Source organism: Trichosurus vulpecula, chromosome 3 (genome assembly GCF_011100635.1).
Source record: "Trichosurus vulpecula isolate mTriVul1 chromosome 3, mTriVul1.pri, whole genome shotgun sequence".
NCBI lineage: Eukaryota > Metazoa > Chordata > Mammalia > Diprotodontia > Phalangeridae > Trichosurus > Trichosurus vulpecula.
The window spans coordinates 127,813,824-127,840,066 of NC_050575.1; the positions used below are offsets into that span (position 1 = coordinate 127,813,824).

Consider the following 26,243-nt stretch of genomic DNA (forward strand, 5'->3'; position numbering starts at 1 on the left):
CCAAACTTCACAAAACAAATCCCCTTAATAAAAGGATCTATTCTGTAAAACTTGGACTCAATAGTCAAAAAGCCACACCCAAGGACCTAGACAGCCACATGTGGCCTCTAGGCCATAGGTTCCCCACCCCTGGTAGACAAATATCAGTACTTTTAACCATAACAGTAACAAATAATACAGATATAGCTAGATATTGACACAATGTCATATGAGAGGATGGTCACAACCCAAGTCATGTCAGTACTCTGGAAAAAAAGCAAGAAAAATATGTTGACTAGAATTCTCTCATCAATGGCTACAGCTACCAGCTCCTCCAAAACACAGGAACCACAATTCAACAATGGAATTCCTTTTACAAATGTCAGTTAACTGCACCTCTCTCCTCATAGTATAACAGTTAAATTCACCTCAGGATGGCAGTTAAAGCCTCTCAGTTGCCCCTCAGGAATTCTTCTCAGAATGTCTCTCATGCAAAATGTCTTTGCCATAGAGTCCTTCTCTAAAGGTAGTTAATTCAACTTAGTGTCACTAAAGTTCCTCTCTCACTCTCAGAAATGACAGACTCTCCAGGTCCTTCACAGATTTATTTTCCAATGATAGTTAACTACCCACATCTCCTCAGGAAAAAAGTTCTGTTAGATCTCTTTCATATTGGCTGCATACAGACTTCTTCAAAGATGACAATTAACTGTCAAAATCCTCTGTTTTAGAGGAGGAGCCAAGATGGCGGGGAAGGAAAGTCAGGAAGTTGCCTGAGCTCTCCCTAGTTTGTCTTGGAAACAACGTTAAATCAAGCTTCTAAATGGCTGGCATGAACCTACAAAAAGAAGTAGTAAAACAATTTTCCAGCCAAAGGAAACTCAGGACTTCAGGAAAGGTCTGTCTCATTTGGGAAAAAGGGGAGCACAGCCCAGCACAGATGGTATCCAGCAAGCTAGCAGGAGGCTCTTAGCCACAGAACAGATCAGCAATTGAAGCCCTCAGTCCTGGATCAGCAGACTAGTGGCACAGCAGGCCAGTTGTGAGGCCTCCAGCCCCAAGACAGAAAGCAAACTGCCAGCCCAGAGACCCCCAGCACAATAGGCGCAATTAGGCCAGGCCACCCCAGTGCAGTGCACAAGCCTCCAGCACCCAGGACCCCAACGCAGAAAGCTTGGGACAGTGTCCCTCCTGTGTCTCAGGAGCAGAGCTCAACTTTAAACGTCATGAAATAGGTAAAAATGAGTAAAAATAAAAAACAGAAAAGAGCCCTGACCATAGAAAGCTATTATGACAACAGGGAAGATCAAAATGCAAACTCAGAAGAGGATAACAATGTCAAAATGCTTACATGCAAAGCCTCAAAGGGGAAGATGAATTGGTCTCAAACCTAAAAAGTCTTCTTGGAAGGGCTCAAAAGTATGGTAAAAATCAAACAGAAGAGGTGGAAGAAAAACTGGGAAAAGAAATGAGTTATACAAGATAGAGTCAACAGCTTCGAAAAGGAAGGACAAAATTTGACTAAAGAAGACAATTGGCCAAATGGAAAGAAAAAAATCCACTGAAGAAAACAACTCCTTTAAAAGCAGAACTGACCAAATGGAAAAGAAGGTACAAAAGCTACCTGAAGAAAATAATTCCTTAAAAATTAAAATTGGGCAAGCAGAAGCTAATGACTTTGAGACATCAAGAAGCAGTCAAAAAAAATCAAAAGAATGAAAAAATAGAAAAAAAATGTAAAATAACTCATTAGAAAAACAATTGACCTGGAAGACAGATCCAGGAGAAATAATTTAAGAATACTGGACTACCTAAAAGCCATGATCAAAAAACAGCCTGGACAGCATCTTTCAGGAAATTATCAAGAAAAAGTGCCCTGATGTCCTAGAACCAGAAGGTAAAATAGTCATTGAAAGAATCCACCTATCACCTCTTGAAAGAGATCCCAAAATGAAAAATCCAAAGAATATTGTAGCCAAATTACAGAATTATCAGGTCAAGGAGAAAATACAGCAAACAGCCAGAAAAAAATATTGAAATATCAAGGAGCATAGTCAGGATTACACAGAACTTAGCAGCTTCTACATTAAAGGATTGGAGAGCTTGGAATATATTCCAGAAAGCAAAAGAGCTTGGATTACAACCAAGAATAAACAACCCAGAAAAACTGACCATAATCTTTCAGGGGAAAGGATGAGAATTAAATGAAATAGGGGGCTTTCAAATTTTCCTAATGAAAAGACCAGAGCTGAACCAAAAATTCAATATTCAAATACAAGACTCAAAAGAAGCATAAAAAGTTAAACAGGGAAGAAAAAAACATGCTACTCAATAAGGCTGTTACATCCCTTCATGGGAAGATGATACTTGTAATTCTTGAGAACTGTATCCCTATTAGGGCAGTTAGAAGTTACACAGACAGGGGGTGTGGGTATAAGTTGACTTTGATGTGATGATACAAAAAAAAATTAAGAGGTCAAAAAAGATTGTACTGGGAAAAGAGGATGGGAGAGACACAATAGGGTAAATTACATCACCTGAAGAGGCACAAAAGAACTATTACGGTAGAGGGAAAGAAATGAGGGGGTGATCATTGTTTGAACCTTACTCATCAAATTTGGCACCAAAAAAGCACAGTAGGGTATAGAAATTTATCTTACCCTATAGGGAATTAGGAGGGGAAAGGGGAAAGAAAGGGCGAGGGTGGGGGTGGGGGGCTTATAGAAGGGAGGGCAGATTGACGAAGGTAGTGGTCCGAAGCAAAACACTGGTGAGGAGGAAAAAGGTGGAAGGAGAAAGAAAAGTATGAATAGGAAAAAATAGGATGGAGGGAAATACACAGTAATCATAACCGTGAATGTGAATGAGATGAACTTTCCCATAAAATGGAAGCAGAAAGCACAGTGGATTAAAAACCAGAATCCTACTAAATGTTGTTTACAAGAAACACATTTGAAGCAGAAATATACACATGAGGTACAGGTAAAAGGCTGGAGCAGAATATATTATGCTTCAGGAGAAGTAAAAAAAAAAAAAAAAAAAGGAGGGGTAGCAATCCTGATCTCACACAAAGCAAAAGCAAAACCAGGTCTAATTAAAAAGATAAGAAAGGAAACTACATCGTGCTAAAAGGTATCATAGACAATGAGGCTATATCAATAGTAAACATATATGTGCCAAGTACTTTAGCATTCAAATTCTTAGAGGAGAAGTTAAGTGAAGTTACAGGAAAACTATACTATTGGGGTACCTCAATGTCCCCTTTTCAGAACTAGATAAATCTAAACACAAAACAAACAAGAAAGAAGTTAAAGAAGTGAATGAAATTTTAGTAAAGTTAGATATGACAGTCCTCTGGAGAAAACTGAGAGGAGATAAAAAGGAATACACCTTTTTCTCAGCAGTACATGGCATTACACAAGAACCGGCCATGTAAGGCATAAAAACTTCACAATCAAATGCTGAGTGGCAAAAAGATTAATTACATTCTTTTCGAATCATAATGAAATAAGAAACTAAATAATTTAATTCTAAAGAATGAGTAGGTCAAACTAAAAATCATAAAAATACTCAATAATTTCATCAAAGAGAACAATAATGAGATAATATATCAAAATTCGTGGAATGCAGCCAAAGCAGTTGTTAGGGGAAATTTTACATCTCTAAATGCTTATATGAATAAAATAGAGAAAGAGCAGATCAATGAATTGGGCATGCAACTAAAAAAAGCTAGAAAAAGAACAAATTAAAAATCCCCAATTAAATTCTAAATTAGAAAATCTAAAAATCAGAGGAGAAATTAATAAAATTGAAAGAAAATTATTGGACTACTAAAACTAAGAGCTGATTTTATGAAAATCAATAAAATACATAAACCTTTGGTTAATTTGATTTAAAAAAAAAAGAAAGAAAGAAGAAAAGCAAATTACCAGCATCAAAAAATGAAAAGGGTGAATTCACCACCAAAGAAGAAGAAATTAAAGCAATAATTAGGAGTTATTTTGCCCAATTGTATGCCAATAAATATGACAATCTAAGTAAAATGGATGAATATTAACAAAACATTAAACTACCCAGATTAACAGAAGAGGAAATACCTAAATAACCCTATTTTAGAAAAAGAAATTGAACAAGCCATCAATGAACTCCCTAGGAAAAAATCTCCAGGGCCAGATGGATTTTCAACTGAATTCTACCAAACATTTAAAGAACAATTAATTCCAATACTATACAAAATATTTGGGAAAATAGGCAAAGAAGGAGGCCTACCAAATTCCTTTTTGGTGCTGATACCTAAACCAGAAAGAGCCAAAGCAGAGAAAGAAAATTATAGACCAATTTCCCTAGTGAAGATTGATGCAAAAATTTTAAATAAAATATTAACAAAGACATTATAACAATTTATCAGGATAATATGCCATGACCAGATAGAATTTATATGAAGAATGCAGGGCTGGTTGAAAATTAGGAAAACTGTCAGCATAACTAAGCATATCAACAACAAAACTAAAAGAAACCATACAATTATCTCAATAGATACAAAAAAGCTTTTGAAAAAATACAATACTCATTTCTATTAAAAACACTACAGAGCATAGGAATAAAAGTTTTCCTTAAAATGATATGCAATATCTATCTAAAATCATCAGTAAGTATTATATGTGCCTGGGGTAGTGGAGGTGGCTGCTGCGGCAGCTTCTAGAGCTCCAGGCCCACAGACAGTGGTGGGAATCAGGCAGCTGATCAGAACGGGAGTGCAGGGATCTCTTTGCTGGCACTGAGGCAGCATCCTCTTGCTTTGCCCGGCTTAGATCTGGGTCGCAGTCCCAGCTGTCAGTCCTTGGGGGAGGAGGAGTGCTGGGGTGGGAGAGTTTGTGGTGGCTGTAGAGAGGGAGTCCTCCTGGTAATTACATGGCAGAGAAGAGTGCTGGCACTCACAGACCAGAGCACAGGCCAGAAGAGGAGTATCATACCACTTTAGAATAAAAATAGCTCTGAAAATAGCAGCAGAAAACGCCAGAAACTTGGGACTGAGCACTCTCCACTCTGGAAGCAGTGATATCCTGACAAAGAGCTCAAAAGTCAAGTAATTGGCTGGGAATTTGAGCAGGTAGCATAAAAGGACTCAGACTATCTAATCTTACTTTGGTGACAAAGAAAATGAAAACATACAGCCAGAAGAAGTCAACATAGTCAAAGAGCCTACACCAAAAGCCTCCAAAAAAAATATGAATTGGTCTCAGGCCATGGAAGAGTTCAAAAAGGATTTGGAAAATCAAGTAAGAGAAGTAGAGGAAAAATTGGGAAGATAAATGAGAGCGATGCAAGAAAATCATGAAAAACGAGTCAATGACTTGCTAAAGGAGACCCAAAGAAATACCAAAGAAAATAACACCTTAAAAAATAGACTATCCCAAATGACAAAAGAGCTCCAAAAAGCTAATGAGGAGAAAAATGTCTTAAAAGGCAGAATTAGCCAAACGGAAAAGGAGGTCCAAAAGACCATGGAAGAAAATACTGCCTTAAAAATTAGAATGGAGCAAGTAGAAGCTAGTGACTTTAGGAGAAATCAAGAAATTATAAAACAGAACCAAAAGAATGAAAAAATGGAAGACAATGTGAAATATCTCATTGGAAAAACCACTGACCTGGAGAATAGATCCAGGAGAGATAATTTTAAAACTACTGGACTACCTGAAAGCCATGTTCAAAAAAAGACCCTAGATATTCTAGAACCAGAGGGGAAAATAGAAATTGAAAGAATCCACCTATCACCTCTTGAAAAAGTTCCCAAAAAGAAAATTCCTAGGAATATTGTAGTGAAATTCCAGAGTTCCCAGGTCAAGGAGAAAGTATTGCAAGCACCCCGAAAGAAACAATTCAAGTATTGTGGAAACACAATCAGGATAACACAAGATCTAGTAGCTTCTACATTAAGGGATCAAAGGGCTTGGAATATATTCCAGAGGTCAAAGGAGCTAAGATTAAAACCTAGAATCACTTACTCAGCAAAACTGAGTATAATACCTCAGGGCAAAATATGGATTTTCAATTAAAGAGGACTTTCAAGCATTCTTGATGAAAAAATCAGAGCTAAATAGAAAATTTGACTTTCAAATACAAGAATCAAGAGAAGCATGAAAAGGTAAACAGGAAAGAGAAATCATAAGGGGCTTACTAAAATTGAACCATTTTGTTTACATTACTAGATGGAAAGATATTTGTAACTCATGAGACTTTTTTCAGTATTATGGTTGCTGAAGGGAATATACATATATATATATATATATATATATATATATATATATATATACACACACACACACACATACATATATACAGAGGGCACCAGGTAAGTTGAATATGAAAGGATGATATCTGAAAAAATAAAATTAAGGGGTAAGAGAGGAGCATATTAGGAGGAGAAAAGAAGAGATAGAATGGGGTAAATTATCTCACATAAAAGTGGCAAGAAAAAGCTGTTATAATGGAAGGGAAGAGGGAGCAGGTGAAAGGGAATGAATGAATCTTGCTCTCATTGGATTTGGCTTAAGGAGGGAATAACATACACACTCAGTTGGGTATCTTGCCCTGTAGGAAAGTAGGGAGGAAGGGGATAAGGGGGAGGGGGGAATGATAGGAGGGAGGGCAGATTAGGGTAGAAGGTAGTCAAAAGCAAACACTTTTGAAAAGGGACAGGGTCAAAGGAAAAAATTAAATAAAGGGGGACAGGATAGGATGGAGAGAAACATAGTTAATCTTTCACAACACGACTATTACAGAAGTGTTTTGCGATACATTTATAATCTACATTGAATTGCTTGCCATCTTGGGGTGCAGGGGAGGGTAGGGATGGGGAGAAAATTTGTAACTCAAAATGTTGTGGAAATGAATGCTGGAAACTAAAAATAAGTTTTAAAATATTTTAAAAAGTAAGCATTACAGGTAATGGGGATAAGAATACATGCCATCTTGGGGTGCAGGGGAGGGGAGGGATGGGGAGAAAATTTGTAACTCAAAATGTTGTGGAAATGAATGTTGGAAACTAAAAATAAATTTTAAAAAATTTTAAAAAGTAAGCATTATAGGTAATGGGGATAAGCTAGAAGCTTTCCCAACAAGATCAAGGGAGAAACAAGGATGCCCATTATCACTACTATTATTTAACACTGTATTAGAAATGTTAGCTTTAGCAATAAGAAAAGAAAAAGAAATTGAAGGAATTAGAATGGGCAATAAAGAAACAAAACCATCGCTCTTTGCAGATGATATGATGTTATACTTAAAGAATCCTTGACAGTCAATCAAAAAATTGCTTGAAATAATGAACAACTTTAGCAAAGCAGTAGGATGTGAAATAAACCCACATAAATCAATAGCATTTCTATATGTTACCAACAAAGCCCAGCAACAAGAAATAGAGAAATTTCATTTGAAATAACCATAGATAATATAAAATATTTGGGAGCCTACCTGCCAAGACAAATCCAGGAACCATATGAACACAATTACAAAACACTTCTCACATAAATAAAGTTAGATCTAGATAATTGGGAAAATACCAATTGCTCATGAGTAGGTCAAGCTAAAATAATAAAAATGCCAATTTTACCTAAATTAATTTACTTATTCAGTGTCATACCAAACTACCAAAAAATTATTTAACAGAGCTAGAAAAATAATGACAAAATTCATCTAAAAGAACAAAAGGTCAAAAATATCAGCAGAAATAATGGAAAAATGCAAAGGAAGGTAGCCTAGCCATACCAGATCTAAAACTATATTATAAAGCAGCAATCATCAAAACTATTTGGTACTGGCTAAGAAATAGAGTGGTGGATCAGTGGAATAGGTTAAGGTCACAAGACATAGTAGTCAATGGCTATGGTAATCTACCATTTGATAAACCCAAAGACTCCAGCTTCTGGGATAAGAACTCACTATCTGACAAAAACTACTGTGAAAACTGGAAAATAGTATGGCAGAAACTAGGCATAGACCAACATCTTACACTAAATACCAAGATAAAGTCAAAATGGGCACATGATTTAGACATAAAGGGTGATACCATAAGCAAACTAGGAGAGCAAGGAATAGATTCCCTGTCAGATCTATGGAGAAGGGAAGAATTTATGACCAAACAAGAAATAGTGAAATGCAGAATGGACAGTTTTGATTACATTAAATTAAAAAGATTTTACACAAACAAATCCAATGCAACCAAGATTAGAAGGAAAGCAGAACGCTGAGAAACAATTTTTACTGCCAGTGTTTCTGATAAAGGCCTCATTTTTAAAATACATAGAAAACTGAGGCAAATTTATAAGAATATACGCCATTCCCCAATTGATAAATGGTCAGAGGTTGTGAGCAGGCAGTTTTCAGATGAAGAAATTAAAGCTATCTACGGTCAAATGAAAAAGTACTCTGAATCACTACAGATTTGAGAAATGCAAATTAAAACAACTCTGAGGTACTACCTCATACCTATCAGATTGGCTTATATGACAGAAAAGGAAAATGATAAATGTTGGAGAAGATGTGGGAAAATTGGAACACTAGTGCATCATTGGTGGAGTTCTGAACTGATCAAACCATTCTGGAGAACAACTTGGAACTATGCCCAAAGGGCTATAAAACTTCATACCTTTTGATCCAGCAATACCACTACTAGGTCTGTATCTCAAAGAGATCATAAAAAAGGGAAAAGGACCCACATATACAAAAATATTTATAGCAGCTCTTTTTGTGATGGCCAAGAATTGGAAAATGAGGGGATGCGCATCAATTGGGAAATTACTGAACAAGTTGTGGTATAAGACTATAATGGAATACTATTGTGCTATAAGAAATGATGAGCAGGCAGATTTCAGAAAAACTTGGAAAGACTTCTATGAACTGATGCTGGGTGAAGTGAGTGAAGGAGAGCATTGTACACAGTAACAACAGCATTGTGTGATGATCAACTGTGAATGACTTAGCTATTCTCAGCAATACAATGACTCAAAGCAATTCAGAAAGACTCATGATAGAAACTAGGGTATCCACATCCAGAGAAAGAACTATAGAGTACGAATATAGATCAAAGTATACTATTTTCACCTTTTTTTTTCTGTCTTGTGGTTTTTCCCTTTTGTTCTGATTCTTCTTTCCCAACATAAGTAATGTGGAAATGTGTTTAACATAATTGTACATATATAACCTATATCAGATTGCTTCCTGTCTTGTGGAGGGGAGAAAGGAGGGAGAAAAATTTGGAACTTAAAATCTTATAAAAATGAATGTTGAAAACTATCTTTATATATATATTAGGAAAACAATACTGTTAAGTGGGAGGGAGGGGGAATCCTTTGTTTTCTTAAAGGTAAAGAAACCAAAGTGTGAGAGGAACAATATATGCTGGGGTTAAAGAAAGATTATTTACTATTCCTATTTCATGAATGAAAAAAGTAATGCTCAGAAAATTTATGTAAATTTTCAGGGATACACAGCTAGTATGGGAGGCAAAATTCAAACCCAGGTCACTCATCTCTAATTCCATTACTGTTCCTAAAACATCAGGCTTCCCCTTAGCCAGCCTCACTTAAACAAAAGCATGAAAAAGAACCACTTTGAATACACAAGAATGTGTATACTCATTTGTAAATTTAACAAAATCGGGGCCAGAGTGAGCCATTACTCAAAATTACAAGTCTCAAATCAGGAGGAAAAAAACATATGTTCTGTGACAGAGATATATACAATTATACAAAAGACCTTATCACAACATCCTGTCATATAGCCTTCTGAACTAATATATTTTTAATGTGCTTATACAATACAACTATCTCCGTTAATATTTTACCTTCTCACTGTACAGTAAGCACTACAGGGGAAAGGGCAGAGTCTATCTAAACATCATATCCTCTCCAGCATCTAACACCATGCTCCATATACCATAGGAGTTTAAATAAATGTTTACTGAATGATACATTGGAAAAAACACTTCCACTGCAGTCAATAGTCATGGGCTGAAGTTCTGACTCTGTTATTAATCCACTATGTGAATTTAGGCAAATCACTTTCCATCTATACACATCAAGGGGATGTTTGTTGAAATCCTTTCTCTCCTTTGAGGTCTAGCTCAAATGACACCTTTTCCAGGAAGCCTTCAATAATTCTTCAATCAGAAATTATCTTTCTACCTTCATATGGTACTGTGCACGTGTTATATGCTTATTACATCCTATTCTTCACTAAACCTTCCTACTAGACTGTGAGCTCCATGAGGGCTCAAGCTGCTTCTCTCCCAGAGTTCTATCTCTCCATATAGTAGGTGCTTGATAAATATCTGCTGAGCATTAAATAAAAGCATGAATAAATGATGGAACCATTCCCCCTAAACTGCTATGATGGGTTGCATTATGAAGCATAAAAATAACAACTTCATTTACTCATCTCCTCTCCAAAATTTTTTAGTGTTTCAAGGTAACAGAAAATCCAAAGGCCTAAAGACACATTACAGTAAGAAAACTGTCTTCAAATCAAGCAACATATTTTTAGTTTGTTGCTGGGCAAATGGTAGAGCATTGCGATGCCAGCAACAGAGCCTTTTTGTTTTAATGAAAGCCTTTGAACAGGGAGCCTATCTACAATAGAATACAGAGAACCAAATCCAAACTGTGTTGTAAATTAATACCAAAGAAAGTTCAAAAGCCATAGAGTACTTTCCAACATGCGCAAAACATCTTCTGGGTATTTAAAACATAGGGTCTTATTCAGCTTCTAAAGTGGTTCAACAAACCTCAAGGAGTTTTTACCTTTGAAACAGAAAAATCAATCTTTGGAATCAAAATCTTAGGTTGTTTGGGTTTGTTTTGTATAGAAAAACATCATGCGTGAAAGTGACTGCATATAAGGCAAAATGGGTCTATTCTACTAGAGATATACTATACTGCAGATAAAGTGGGAACATGTCTAGGAGAGGAGGAAAAGTACATTGACCATAACAGAATCACATTGGGGATCTCAAAGGTCATCCCCTCAATAACACATTCACAGAATGCTAGAGTTGGAAGGGATCTGAGAACAAATATAAAAACATGTAGGTTAAAACAAAGTTAGAGTAAGAAGAGGCCTGATGATGTAGAATTTTAGGGCTCAAACCATTAAAACTAAGAGAAAAACTAAATAAGTAAAAAGATTATTGCATTCTCCAGAGAGAGACTAGGTTTTGAATACAGAAGTCATGTTACCTCATCTATAAAATGGGAATAAAAATGCCAGTATTACCCACCTCAGAGAGTTGTTACAAAGAAAACACTTGGTAAGCCTTAGTTGTGAATTATCATTTTTAATGATAGCAATAATAAAACCGGAAGGAACACTGGAAGTCAACTTGTAGAGCTAACTAGTGACAGAGCTAGAAGTCGGTCCCAGTTATTCTGATGCTTAGTCCAATAGTAAGTAGTCTTTCCATTATAGCATTCTGCCTATTGTGTTTCTGGCCAGTTTTTGAGAAAAAGATGTAGAAGAAATAGACTGAATATCTTTCACAGTAGTCTTAATCAAGTACTTATTAAGAACTTACTATACGCAAGCACCTTCCTTAAATGCTGAGAATACAAAGAAAAAGTGAAAACGCTCCCTGCCCTCAGGGAGCTTACATTCCAATGGAGAAAAACATATACATCTAGAGATACAGGAATATAAGAAATACAAGGAACTTTATAAGGTAAGCCATTGTGGGGGGAGGGGAGGGAGTCAGAAAAGGTCTCCTGTAGAAGGTGGTACTTGAGTTGAGTCCTGAGGGAAACCAAGGGTTCCAAGAAGAGGTGAGGAAGGAGAGCATTCTAGTCCTGAGGGACAGCCGATGCAAAAGCAAAGAGGCAGAAATGGAGCACTGTGTTTGAGAAGCAGCCTAGATCAATACCACCAGATCACAGAGTTCATGGAGGGGAGTACTGTATAAGAAAACTAGGAAGAAAGGAAGAAGCCAGGTCATTAAGAGCTTTAAATGCCAGAGTTTATATTTAACCCTAGAAGTAATAAAGAACCACTGGCATTCACAGGGGAAGAGAGAGTGATGTGGTTAGCCAGCACTTTAGGAAAATCATTGGAGAGGGGAAATACTTGAGGAAGGAAGTCCAATTGGGAGGCTATTGTAATAATCCAGGTGAGAGGTGCTGAGGGCCTGAATTAGGGTGGTGCCTGGGTGAGCAGAGAGGGGGATACTGTAGATACAGATAAAGGATGCTGGGGCCAGAAATGGCAAGGCTTGACAAATGACTGGAAATGTGGGATAAGAATGAGAATTGAAGATAAAACCAAAGTTGTGAACCAGGGTGACTAGAAGGATGGTGGTGCCCTCAACAGAAATAAAGAAATCTCAAAGAGAGATAGGTTTGAGGAGAAAGATAATGAGCTCATTTTGGGGACATGTTAAGATGCCTATAGGCCATCTAGTTCAAAATGTCCTATAGGCAATCTATGATAAGGAACCACAACACAAGAGAAAGACTAGGGCCAGATTATTTTTTATATTTCTACAAGAGTAAAATTTGAGGGGTTTTTTTCCCATCTTCAGATCTCTTTAGTAGGACTATTTGCCCCTACTGAACAGTTTGGAACAGTGGAGAAAGCTAAGGTTAGAATCAGAAAGCCTAAGTTTGAATCCTGGCTTTGTCACTTCCCCCCTGGGACACTTCACCAAGTCATTCACCTCTTTAGGGCTCAATTATTTTCCTCTGTAAAATGTTGGACTGGCAGGGCAGAGCCAAGATGGCAGCTAGAAAGCAGGGACTTGCGTGAGCTCCCCGCCAAGTCCCTCCAAAAACCTATAAAAAAAATGGCTCTGAGCAAATTCTAGAACTGTGGAACCCACAAAATAGCAGAGGGAAGCAGGCTCCAGCCCAGGACAGCCTGCATGGTTGCCGGGTGAGGTCTATCGCACATGGAGCTGGGAGCAGAGGGGAGCAGAGCCCAGCATGGGCAGCGGCAGGACCAACCAGACCAGGAGCCGGACAAAACACGCCCTAGTGCCCTGAATCAGTGAACTGTGGCAGTTACCAGACTTCTCAACCCACAAACACCAAAGACAACAGAGAAGGTTAGTGGGAAAAGCTGCAGGGACAAGGTGAAAAGAGTTCACCATTCAGCCACCGCCCTGGAGGTGGCAGGGGTGGTACAGCTACAGAACTACAGCTGCAGTTGCTTCAGGCCCTGGCCCACCTGGTGGGAGGAATTAAGCAGTGGATTAAAGCAGGAGTGCAAAGCCTGCTTAAGATCTGAGTCAGGTCCAGGTTGGCTGTTCTTGGGGAAGGAGGAGTGCTGGTGTGGCACAGCTGGCTGTATAGAAATAGCTCTGAAAACAACAGCACATCCCCTCAACCTTGGAACAAAGTACTCTTTGCTCTACAAGCAGTCATACCCCAATGAAAAACTCAAGGGTCAAGTAAGTTGGCTGCGAACATGGCCAGGTAGCAAAAACACACTCAGATTCAGTCTCACACTTTGGAATCTTTCTTTGGTGACAAAGAAGACCAAAACATACAGACAGAAGAAGTCAACATAGTCAAAGAGCCTACATCAAAAGCCTCCAAGAAAAACATGAACTGGTCTCAGGCCATGGAACAGCTCAAAAAGGATTTGGAAAAGAAAGTTAGAGAAGTAGTGGGGAAACTCGGAAGTGAAATGAGAAGGATATGAGAAAACCATGAAAAACAAGTCAATGACTTGCTAAAGGAGACCCAAAACATACAGAAAAAATACTGAAGAAAACAACACCTTAAAAAATAGACTAACTCAAATGGCAAAAGAGCTCCAAAAACCCAAGGAGGAGAAGAATGCCTTGAAAGGCAGAATTAGCCAAATGGAAAAGGAGGTCCAAAAGACCATTGAAGAAAATACTACCTTAAAAATGAGATTGGAGCAAGTGGAAGCTAGTGACTTGATGAGAAATCAAGATATTGTAAAACAGAACCAAAGGAATGAAAAAGTGGAAGACAATGTGAAATATCTCATTGGAAAAACCACTGACCTGGAAAATAGATCCAGGAGAGATAATTTAAAAATTATTGGACTACCTGAAAGCCATGATCAAAAAAAGAGCCTAGATACCATCTTTCAAGAAATTATCAAGGAGAACTACCCTGATATTCTAGAGCCAGAGGGTAAGATAGAAATTGAAAGAATCCACCGATCACTTCCTCAAACAGATCCCAAAAAGAAATCTCCTAAGAATATTGTCACCAAATTCCAGAGCTCCCAGATCAAGGAGAAAATACTGCAAGCAGCCAGAAAGAAACAATTTGAGTATTATGGAAACACAATTAGGATAACACAAGATCTAGCACCTTCTACATTAAGGGATCGAAGGGCTTAGAATATGATATTCCTGAGGTCAATGGAGCTAGGATTAAAACCAAGAATCACCTACCCAGCAAAACTCAGTATCATGCTCCAAGGCAAAATATGGGCTTTCAACAAAATAGAGGACTTTCAAGCTTTCTCAGTGAAAAGACCAGAGCTGAATAGAAAATCTGACTTTCAAACACAAGAATCAAGAGAAGCATGAAAAGGTAAACAAGAAAAAGAAATCACAAGGGACTTACTAAAGTTGAACTGTTTTGTTTACATTCCTACATGGAAAGATGATGTGTATGATTCAGGAGACCTCAGTATTAGGGTAGCTGAAGGGAATAGGCATACATACACACACACACACACACACACACACACACACACACATATATACACACACATATATATGTATATATATACATATATATATGTATGTATATATATGGGTGTATATGTATGTATATACATATGTGTATATATATAGACAGGGGGCACAGGGTGAGATGAATATGAAGGGATGATATCTAAAAAAGTAAAATCAAATTAAGAGATGAGAGAGGAATATATTGAGAGAGGGAGAAATGGAGAGATAGAATGGGTTAAATTATCTCACATAAAAGTGGCAAGAAAAAGCAGTTCTGTAGGAAGGGAAGAGGGGGTAGGTGAGGGGGAATGAGGGAATCTTGCTCTCATTGGATTTGACCTGAGGAGGGAATACCATACACACTCAATTTGGTATCTTACCCCACAGGAAAGGAGGAGGAAGGAGATAAAAAAGGGCGGGACGATAGAAGGGAGGGCAGATAGGGGGAGGAGGTTGTCAAAAGCAAACACTTTTGAAAAGGGACAAGGTCAAGGGAGAAAATTGAATAAAGGGGGATAGCATAGGAAGAAGCAAAATAAAGCTAATCTTTCACAACATGAGCATTGTGGAAGGGTTCTACATAATGATAAGCATGTGGCCTATGTTGAATTGTTTGCCTTCTTAGGGAGGATGGGCGGGGAGGGAAGAGGGGAGAGAACTTGGAACTCAAAGTTTTAAAAACAGATGTTCAAAAGCAAAAAAAAAAAAAAAGTTTTTGCATGCAACTAGGAAATAAGATAGACAGGGCAATGGGGCATAGAAATTTATCTTGCCCTACAAGAAAGTAAGGGAAAAGGGGATGGGAGGGGAGTGGGGTGACAGAAGGGAGGGCTGACTGGGGAGTGGGGCAACCAGAATATACGCCATCTTGGAGTGGGAAGGGAGGGTAGAAATGGGGAGAAAATTTGTAATTCAAACTCTTGTGAAAATCAATGCTGAAAACTAAATATATTAAATAAATTAAATTTAAAAAAAAAGAGAGCATGCAAAAAAAAAAAAAAAAAAGAACAGTCACACCATTGGAATCATGGCCACTGGGATTTGATTTACTTTCAAGATTTTGAATGTATTATCCCCTGGAAATTACTCTGTTTATATTTTGCTTTTAGTTTTTCTGTGTACATACTGCTCTATCCCAACAGAATGTAAGATCCTTGAGGGCAAGAACAGCTTCATTTTTGCCTTTTTATATTTGCACCTAAGCAAAATGCCTGGTACATAAGTATACTTAGTAATGATTATTGCTTAATAACTTAATTATGCTTATTAAATGATTAAATTTAACACTGCTACTTCCAAAAAAAAAAAAAAGAAGTAAAGTCAATGGGTCAAAGAATATTAACACTTTTGTACCATTTGATGCTTGTTTTAGATGGCTTTCCAGAAACTTTGGACCAGTGTACATAATAACTACTATTACCGTAATCATGTGCCTATTACCAATTTCACAGTTCCATTGTTGTTGAATGTTTATCATTTGATTGAACTATCTTTGCCACCTTAATGGGCCTAAGGTAGTCTTTCGAAATTGCTTAATTTATATTTCTCTGATTATTGGAGTTGGAATAAATTTTCAACCCAAATCACTGTTATTTTGCAAAATAATTAATCTTTCAATTTTTAAAGAAGAGGAATAAAAGATAGTTGGGAAATGAAAAAAAAAAGTTGGACTAGATAATCTGTAAGGTCCCTTACAGCTCTAAATCTAATCAATTTAGAGAAATTCATGAGGGGAAAAAAGCTAAAAACTTATCAGAACTATGCTAGCTAAATGCTAAAGTTCCATATTCTTAGTACTAGAAAGAAAAGTTCCAAGTAAAATGTTTACTAGTATTAATATTACAGTGAATCTATAGACATTTGTTTTTCTAACTAAAGCCATATTTTCCAACCAAACCATAGCAGAGTGCTAAATTATCCAAATTTCCTGCCTAAGGCCATTCTACCAACCACAGCCTGAGCAGTGAGTGGCTGAAGGGGGCAGAGACTGGTAGAAAAAGAATGACAGAGGTTTACAGGATTTAAGTTAGGACCTTAAATAGTAAAAGTTTTGCAACCTGGGAAACAATTGCTATGGACAACAGTAATGAAACATTATGAATATTTTGAGAATCACTGTAAAAGAAGATCAACATGTAAGCTACAAAATAACTCCAAGACCTTTTCCTTTCACCCCTAATTCCCACCTGTGCCTACAGAAATTTTCCCAGCCTTTCAAGACCCTGCCTAAAATGTTCATCTCATCTTCCACGATGCCTTTCACGATAACCTCCCTGTACCAAAACCAGTAATGATCTTTCCTTCCTCAGTCTCAGATTTCATTACCTTATATCTCAGACCTCATAAAAAGTACTGTATTCATATTACCATAATGATAACTGTATAAAACAGATTTGTATGTCCCGTTCTCCCGACCAAACTGTAGGGTCCAGGAGTACAATCACTGTCTTCTTTATCTGTCTCCACCACACTCCCACCTCCCAACATGCCAGGCCCTAGCTTCCAGAATGTAGCAGAAGTTTGACAATGTTTATCTGAATTGATGCTAAGAAAGAAATCCTGGATGTGCAAAATCCTAAGCTGATCTCACAAATGCAGGGTAAGGAAGATGAGGCTAGAACAAGTTTGTCTAAAAAAGTTAAGTGGAGGAGTAATTAGTGGACTTGTAAATTTGACATGAGTGAACAACGTGATACGGCAAACACACAAGCAAATATACAATCTGAAACTGTGTTAAGAGAAGTATAATGTCCATAACAAGAGAGGTGATAATCTCAGAGGGTGGAAGGAAGGGAGGGAGGATATAATAATAGTAATAATAATAATAATAACAGCAGCTAACATTTATATAGCACCTACTATGTGCCAGATACTGTGCTAAGGGCTTTACAAATATTATCTCATTTGATCTTCACAACAACTTTGGGATGTAAGTGCTATTATTACCTTCATTTTACAGCTGAGAAAATTGAAGCAAACACAGGTTAAGTGACTTACCCAGGGTCACACAGCTAGTGAGTATCTTAGCCAGGATTTGAACTCAAGTCTTCCAGACCCCTAGCCCAGCACTCTATCCCATGCCACCAAGCTGCCAGGGGAAACATGATGATTTGTTTCTTCTTCCCTCCCAAACCTCAAGATTTATACCTTCTCAATCTATTAAATAAGTGACATTCTGAACATAATCAAGGTCAATGGACCAGATGACCTCAAAGGCCCCTTAGCCAGGAGGTAGAGAAAGTCTAGGAATAGATTATTCTCTTTTCTTTCCCCCTCCCATGCCTTACACCCCTCAACTGGCCAAACTCTAAAGTTCTGTAATTTCCAGTGTTCTATGTTTAACTAACACTCTACACTCTGTAGTCCCTTTCTGTTTTAATGCTCTATAGTCCTATGGGTCTCTGCTTAACCTGGAGCTAGCCTGAAAATCCTTTCAAACACAACAACCCATTCTCTGAATATTCTTTTCACGTAGTTCTTGAGGAAGCATCTCAATACGTCACCCTATACTTTCACGAAGCAGTAATGGGGGGGGAAACTGGAAGCTGACATATCTTGAAAGAACCTGAGCATGCTCTTCCTAACGTTAACTATCTGACACAGGACAGAATTTGCAGCAAGCACAACAAGGCCAACTGCCATGGAGCATTTTAGTTTAAAATTCATTGCAAAGTTTCAGCATGTCAAAGATGAGGCCACATAAGCTGCTTTTCTGCAGCAAGAGATTCCCTTCCAAGTACAGAAGAGGTCATTTCTACCTGGATAGAACATAATAGCAGAGCACAATAGCATTATTTTTGCTATTACATGATAACAGAATAATACCATGACCAATGTCTCTAATGCCTGTAATGCCCAATACTTACCAGTAGGTGCCCAGACAAAATCCCAGACACAAGTTTGTTTATATGTTGAGCACACACTGGAAAGAACACAAGATTGGAAATCAAGAGAGTCCAGTTCAAATCTTGACTATGCCATTTTTTAGGTGGATAATCCTGAAAAAGTCGCTTCATTCCTATGATCTCAATTTCCTCATTTCTCACACAGGAATAATAATACCACTTCCAATATCTACTTTACAAGGATGTCATGAGGATAAATTAGACTAAAGACAACTTAGAACTTTAAAGGACCTGAGAGGTCATGTAGCACAACTCCCTCATTTTACTGATGACAAAACCAAGGCCCAGAAAAATTACAGCTTGTAATCCTTGATGGCAGGATATGAACTCAAATCTTCCTGCCTCAAAGTCCAGATGTAATGTAAGCTACTATTATGCTCTATTTCACATTATAATAATTTGTATATGTGCCATATTCCTGTTACTAGAATATCCAAACCCATCAATGATTCCCTTTTGCCTGATAATTGGTGCAGACTCCTCAGCCTCCATAGCCTGACTCTGTCCTCCCATTGTAGCCTTCTCTCACACTCAGCCCATCTGGGCAATTTTATGCTCCAACCATAGGACTAGGCAGAATCCAAATACATCCTGCACCTTCCCTTTCCTAGGCCTTTGCTAACAACCTTCTCCACACCCGAACATCCATTAAGAAGCCTCCCCTGATCTCTCCCTGCATCCAGCCTCCAAAACCTCACACAGCATTTGGTTTGTACCTCTCTTACAAACTGGAATATAAGCACACAAATTTTATTTGTATATGAGTCACAATGCCCCCCACTAGAGGCATCAGGGGCAGCTACAGGGCGCTGAAAGACTTATCTTCCTGAGTTCAAATCTGGTCTCAGACACTAGCTTTTTGACCCTGAGCAAGTCACTTAACCCTGTTTGCCTCCATTCCTCCTCCATAAAATGAACCGGAGGAGAAAATGACAAACCACTCCAGTATCTTTGCCAAGAAAACCCCAAAAATGGGGTCACAAAGAGTTGGACGCAACTGAACAACAAAAAAGACATCTAGATAGCACAGTGGATACAGTGCTGGGCCTGGAGTCTGGAAGACTTGTGTTCGAATCCAGTTTCAGATACTTACTAGCTGTGTGTCCTTGGGCAAATCACTTAACCTCTGTCTGTCTCAGTTTGTTTAACTGTAAAGTAGGAATTTAACATCACTTAGTTTGCAGGATTGTTGGGAGGATGAAATGAGATAATATTTGTAAAAAGCACTTAGCATAGTGCCTGGCACACAGTAGGTGCTGTACACAGTAGGTGCTGTCAAATGCTTAAACCCTTCCCTTCTTTCTTTCTCTGAACTAGACTATAAGCTTCTATTGGTAGGCACCACATCTTATTCACAGTTCTATCTCTCTGAACCTCCCAAAGTGTTCTGTACTTAGTGGGTGCTGAACTATTTGTTAAGGGCAAATAAATGATAAGTTTTGTCCTACTCAATCTGCTTCCCTACACAATTAGCTGACTCCATTACCATTTAGTATTTATTTGTGTTAGTATCTTTATCCTACTAAAATAGAAGTTCCAGGAGGGCAGGAATCTTCAGTTACCAAACTTTATATCTCCCTTAGAACAGTGTTTGATTGTGTAGTATCTAGTTGGATTTGTTAAATTTGAAAGAGGATTGAGAATACACAAATCTACATATAATTTTAAGAGGCAAATGCTATTTTCATAACAATTTTACACATATAATTTTTTCTAAACTCTTTCAATAGGGAGTAGGGCCTACGGGGGGAAAGGGTATTCTTTATCTAAAGAACTATTGAAAATATTTCATTTACCCAACCAAAAGACTCTTATTTAGCACCTGCTATGGAAGACAGTCTGTGATAGGCTCTGTGTCTAACAGAAGAACAACTTTCCCCTCTATACAGCTTTAAGGTTTTCAGAGGACTTTCTTTACAATTGCCTTGTGAATAGGTAGTACAGATATCATTATTCCCTTTTTCAGAGAGGAGGAAACTGAGCCTCAGAGAAGTAAAGTGACTTGTCCAAGGTCACAAGCAAGTAGAAAAATCAGCAAGTGAATGAAATCTAGGTCTCCTGATTCCAAATCCAATGAATGCTCTTTTCACCACACCTTGCTCCTCACCATCAACAAACTTACAGTAAGGGATCTCAACCTGGGTATGAAGACCGCCCCCAAGGGGATATGAGAAATGCTTAGTAAATAACTATATTATCCTACTGAAATATTCTAAGGTTAGTAATGTTAGTGAAAAAATTTACATTAACAATTTTATGAGGCTACAAAAAGCATTATGTACCAAATACTGTTTTCTCCATGAAAAAATGAATCTATTTTATTTCTTATGTGTAGGTTCATGGGAAGTACTAGAATTTATTTCATTTCACATTTTATATTGAATAGGGAGTAAAAAAAAGGTTTTACTGAAAACTAAGAGCAAGCAGGACAAATATTTGGGAGCCCCTGATTTACAATCTAGTAGAAAAGCTAAGGCAAGCACAAGCAAACATCACTAATTAGAGTCACAAAAAACTGGAAGATAGGTAGAAGATAGAGGCCGTTATTTCCATCAAATCAATGACAATGCAGAAGACTTTGAATGTCAGGCTGAAGATGCATTAACTACGTCGTTCTGAAACACCATTAGTCCAGGCAACCGTATGCAGAGTAGCTATAACAATAAAGGAGAATATGGAAAGGAGCTAGGTGAGGTACACAGTGCTGCAGAACTCCAGAAAAAGGAGAGATCACATCCTACTGAGATGATAAAAGATGGTGACATTTTTGCTGTATCCTAAAAGATGAGGCAGGATTTTTGACAGATCAAGAAGGAGCTATCCCTCCTCCAATTTTCTCATGCTTTCTAGTGAGATTCTCTATGGTCCCTATCACACTCTCCTTTGTGTCCTGCATGTCATATCTCCCCCGTTGGGCTGTAAACTCCTTCGGGTCAGGGACAGTTGTTTTTTATCTCTTCCCAGCACAGAAAGGACTTTGAACATAGTAGATGCTTAATATATATTTGATGAATTAAAATAAGTTCATTTTTATTAGGAACTTTGAAGGTTTCAAAAATACAGCTATCTCAGAGATTATTACCTTGTATCATATTTGTGGGACAACCTGTCAGTTTTTTTAAGTAGCCCTTTTAAAGTTTCAAAATTACTTTCTAACAGTAAAAAATATATCACTGTACATGCAAAGGACTAAAAAATAAGCACCCTATAAATGCACTTGGTTTATAGAACAAAATGTATACTAAATCCTCCAATTAAAAAACTGCAAAGTAGTTTCAGTGCTTTTTAACCCACCTTCCCACAGCAGGGAATTAATCCCTCCAGGGGGATGCAAACAAACTTCAAAGGAAAGATTATGCCCAGACACTAGTACTGTACAATGTAATGTTTATGGTTAAGTTTGTCCAGAGAATTTGGCACCAAAAAACAGTTCAGACACAAGAAACAAAGACAATTCATACAGTAGATTCTTTGCAATTTTCTTAAATGACAGTGATAAGGGATTGTAGAACATCAAAGGACAAATCTACTACAGGTAATTTATAAAAAATTAGGCCCATATGAACTTATGGCAGTCAACAAGACTTAATATTAAGTAATAGCTTATGTTCTTTATCTCATAATGGGCAAAAGTCCCTTAAAATGTCTGGACAGCTAGAATGACAAAAACAGCAAAAATGTATAAAATCCAATGTTTGCAGGGCTTTGGAGAAACAGGACTTCTAATATATTGTTAGTGGGCAGCAGTCTGATACAAACGAATATTATGAACCGTAATACAGCAATATGCAATGAGTCACAAAATCAATCATACCTCTCAACCCAGCAATTCCACTATTAGGGTTTCATCCCCAAAACATCATTAAAAAGGAAAAAGGATCTACCCGTATAAACCTCACAGTTGGGGGGGGGGGGCTGTTGGGGGGGAAAAAACTGAAAACAACTTTTATGTCTAATAATCAGAGCACAGCTGAATATATTATAGTATGTTAATGTAATCGAATATTATGGTATCGTAAAAAATGATAAATATGAGCATTCAAGAAAATAAGGAAAGACCCATATGAAGTGATATAAAGAAAAAACCAGTAGACCCCAAACTGCATACATGTGGATTTGGCAAAAAGGAAAGGGAGAAGAGGGGGATGAAGGGAGATGGAGGGGACAGGGAAGGAAAAATGGGGGAAGAAGGTAAGGGGAAGCAGTGAGGGGAGAGAGTGGGGAGAGAGACAGAAGAAAAAGGGGAAGGGGAGGAAGAAGGGGGAATAGCAAGGAAGGAGGGAAAGGGAGAAAGGAGAGAGAACGGCAGGGAAGAGGGGAAGAAAGAAACTCAGAACATTGATGCTGTTTAAGAATGTCTCAGAACTGGAAGGGACCTTAGAATATCTAACTTGGCTTTGACTTTGACTAACTAAACCATATTCCTGAAGCATAGGCTCTTTGATCATTTGCTCTTCTTCTGGGCTACATTTAAGGTTCAATGGGTAGGCCAAGTATATTTAGTTTTGGTCTAAAATTCTTCTTGATTACTTAAAAAAGTAACCCTATGACACAATGTCTTTTTCTCTTTATGCTTAAATGGGTGGTGCTTTTTCTAGGTGTTTTCCAGGAATGCTGGTATTTTTATTTCAGTGAAGCAGCTTGAAGTTTTCGCAATCAGAACCCCAAGATCCAAAGGATGTCTTTACCCTCACTACTTATGTGACTTTAGTCTCAGTTGCTTCCCCTCACTTAGCTTCAATTTTCATATATGCAAAATGAAGATAATAATATTTGCACCACCTACTTCACAGAGCAATTGCTGGCTCTGGAGTCAAAGGGCCTGGATTCAAATCCTTCTTCTGATACTACCTTTATGACTTTGGACATTACTTAAATCTCCCTGTGCCTCAGTTTCCTCAGTTGTAAAGTGACATACTAGATAAGATGGACTCTGAGGTCCTTTCCAGTCCTAGCTCCAGAATCCTATGAAAAGTGCTCTGGAACTACGAAACACAATATAAATAACAGCTGTCGATATCATTGTGGTATTGCATTTGGTAGTTTTTGGTTTTTTGGAGACTAGATCTCCCCATCTTTCTCAGCCTGGAAGTGGGCCTCCAAGTACTGGGCCAATCCCAGTACTGATTGGCATGGAAGCTTTAATCTGCTCCATTTTTCCCAACCCAGGCTGGTTCACCCCTGTTTAGGTCGCCTGGTGACCCTTAACTCCCCAGGGTTCATCATATTAGTGCAGGATTTAGTGAGGACTCCTAATTGGCCTTAGTCCAATCACAGTTCAGAACTTCCTAGCTCAAGTGATTCAGTTGGTTAGGGTTTATAATGCTGGCTCTGTTACTAATTCAATCTTGCAACCTTATTTAAGTCAGCTAACTTCTCTAGATCTCAGTTTCCTTATCAATAAAATCAAAAGAATCAGACTAGGTATTATAAAGATCCATTCCCACACTAACATCCTATTTTCTAAGGTCCCTTCTGTGTGCATCCATTTCTATTAAGCTCCTAGAGGACTAAGGGAGATTGTATACTCTATGTCACTTTGAAGAGTTTGTTGAATGTTGTAAGTATTTTGCAAGTATGAATGAATGACCTCCCCTTATCTGTAAGAAGGAAATCATTTGACGTACCACTCAAAGATACTCAAGAAAGGTTAGGAACACTTTCTAAACTAACAGAGAAATTAATTTTTTTTTAATGATATAAAGTGAACACATCTGCCACAGATGGAGAACTGATAGGCTGGAATACAAACTAATTTTCCAGCTATGGACATTCCTTGTCACTTTTATATAGTAATGGTGATTTTTTTTCCAAGATAATTCCACATTTCAATAAATCTGTGATCTCATCCATGCAAAAGCTTCCTTCACCAGCACAGACTAAAACTTTTTCATATTCTCTCATCCAGTGGAATTCTTATCCATGTCTTCCCTTTAAATCCTCCTTAGAGTATCCACTCAATGCACTGAAAGCTTTCCTCTGATTATTTTATATTTCATGGAGACCAGTACAGCCCTCAGGCTGTCCATCTGTCGACCCTGATTCTTAATACCAGATCAGCCCACCTCCTTTTCCAGGGACACCATGTCCTAGATGATGCCTCCACTCCCCCCCCCCCCATGTAAATTATTGGTAATGTGTTACAGTGTGTTTATTCTGTTACTTTATCTCATTTCCTCATTTGCTAACTCTTTCCTTCTCATGCCCTCATTCTTGTTCAGATGATAATTATTACTCACAAAGGAGGTTAGACTGAATATTTATGACTGCTCATCTAAAACACTCAAAATATGAACGACTAAATGGAAATAAATAAGTTGAGCCTGTTTATAGTTTCCTACACCTATCACTGTATGTTTCTTTTCTAAAAGGTCATATCCAAATTATCATTTAAAAAAAACCCTCTTATTTTTAAAAGAACAAGAAGGTGTGCTAAGAAGTCAAAGAATGAGAGAATATTAGAGGTGAAAGGGCCTTTGGACACCAAATATTAGGGCACAGAGTATTAAGAGTAATTTATTCTTGCATAGTTTTGCAAGGTACTTTCTTCACAACTCTATGAGGTAGGTTCTAGAAGCATCCCATTTTACAAGAGGGAAACTGACACTATACCATGTTAAAAATGATTGACAATTTTCACACAACTAGTCCTCAAAGTGTGAGGCAGAATTTGAACCCAGGTCACCTGACTCTAAGACCAATGTTCTATCCATTATCACTATACCATTTATATTGACTGCACTTAGAGTTAAAAGGGACATTGGGGTGATCTAATCCAACCTTTCCATTTTACAGGTAAGAAAACTCAAGTTCAAAGACAGGAGGTGACTTGCCCACAACAAATTAACATGGACTAGAAATCAAGTGTCCCTTTCAGGTTTGATTATAGGGGAACACGACAAGATGGAGAATTTTACAAGGAAAAGAGTGATCTATGTCTTCCTGAAGATAATATTGCTTCACACTCAACAACTGACCCTCATATTCAAGGGTAAGATTCCAATTGAGTCCTTTCTGGTATAACGGAAACAAGAAAATATGTTTTGTCGCATGATTTTAAATATATAAAATACTTATGATTTTTTTCTTTGTAGTATGATGCAAAAACAGACCAGGGCTACGAACATCCTCAAAATAAATATATACTTTTAAAAAATAAACATTCTCCCATTTAAACATGTACCTTATGTGTTAAAGCAAACAGAACAGACCTCATCTTAACCAAACACACAAGTAAGTACCTGAAAGAGGGCCCCTTGTCCCAGGAGAGGTCACTTCGACATACACTTCAAATGTAGTCTCTGGATTTTGCCTACAATAAAATAACATGAAGGTTATTAACATTTGTACTACCCTGCCGAATACTATAGAAAACATCCCTGAAGTCTTACATAGACTTTGGTGAAAACTCAATCAGAATCAACACGATCACAAAGGTAGCAAAAGTGAAACAGTCCCTGCCCTCAAGGCACTTACAATGTAGCCAGGAGAGACAGCATGTACACATATAGGCATACACAAAACTGATCCAAAATAATTTTGAGGGGAAGGCACCAGCAGATCAAGAAAGACTTCTCATAGAAGGTGATGCTTGAGCTAAAACTGGAAGGAAACAAAGAATTCTAAGAGTAAGAGGTGAGCAGACACGGTATCCA

The 26,243-nt window shown here is 37.7% G+C and overlaps 1 protein-coding gene across 4 annotated transcripts in view; it reads right to left on the minus strand.

The window, feature by feature from the left end:
* Positions 1-26,243, minus strand: part of DENND1A (DENN domain containing 1A) — a 697,281-nt gene that overhangs the window by 648,379 nt on the left and 22,659 nt on the right. For all 4 annotated transcript variants that reach the window (XM_036750170.1, XM_036750168.1, XM_036750169.1 and 1 more), the window contains exon 2: positions 25,830-25,900. In XM_036750170.1, coding sequence (XP_036606065.1) covers positions 25,830-25,900 — 71 coding nt within the window. The remainder of the gene's footprint in view (positions 1-25,829; positions 25,901-26,243) is intronic.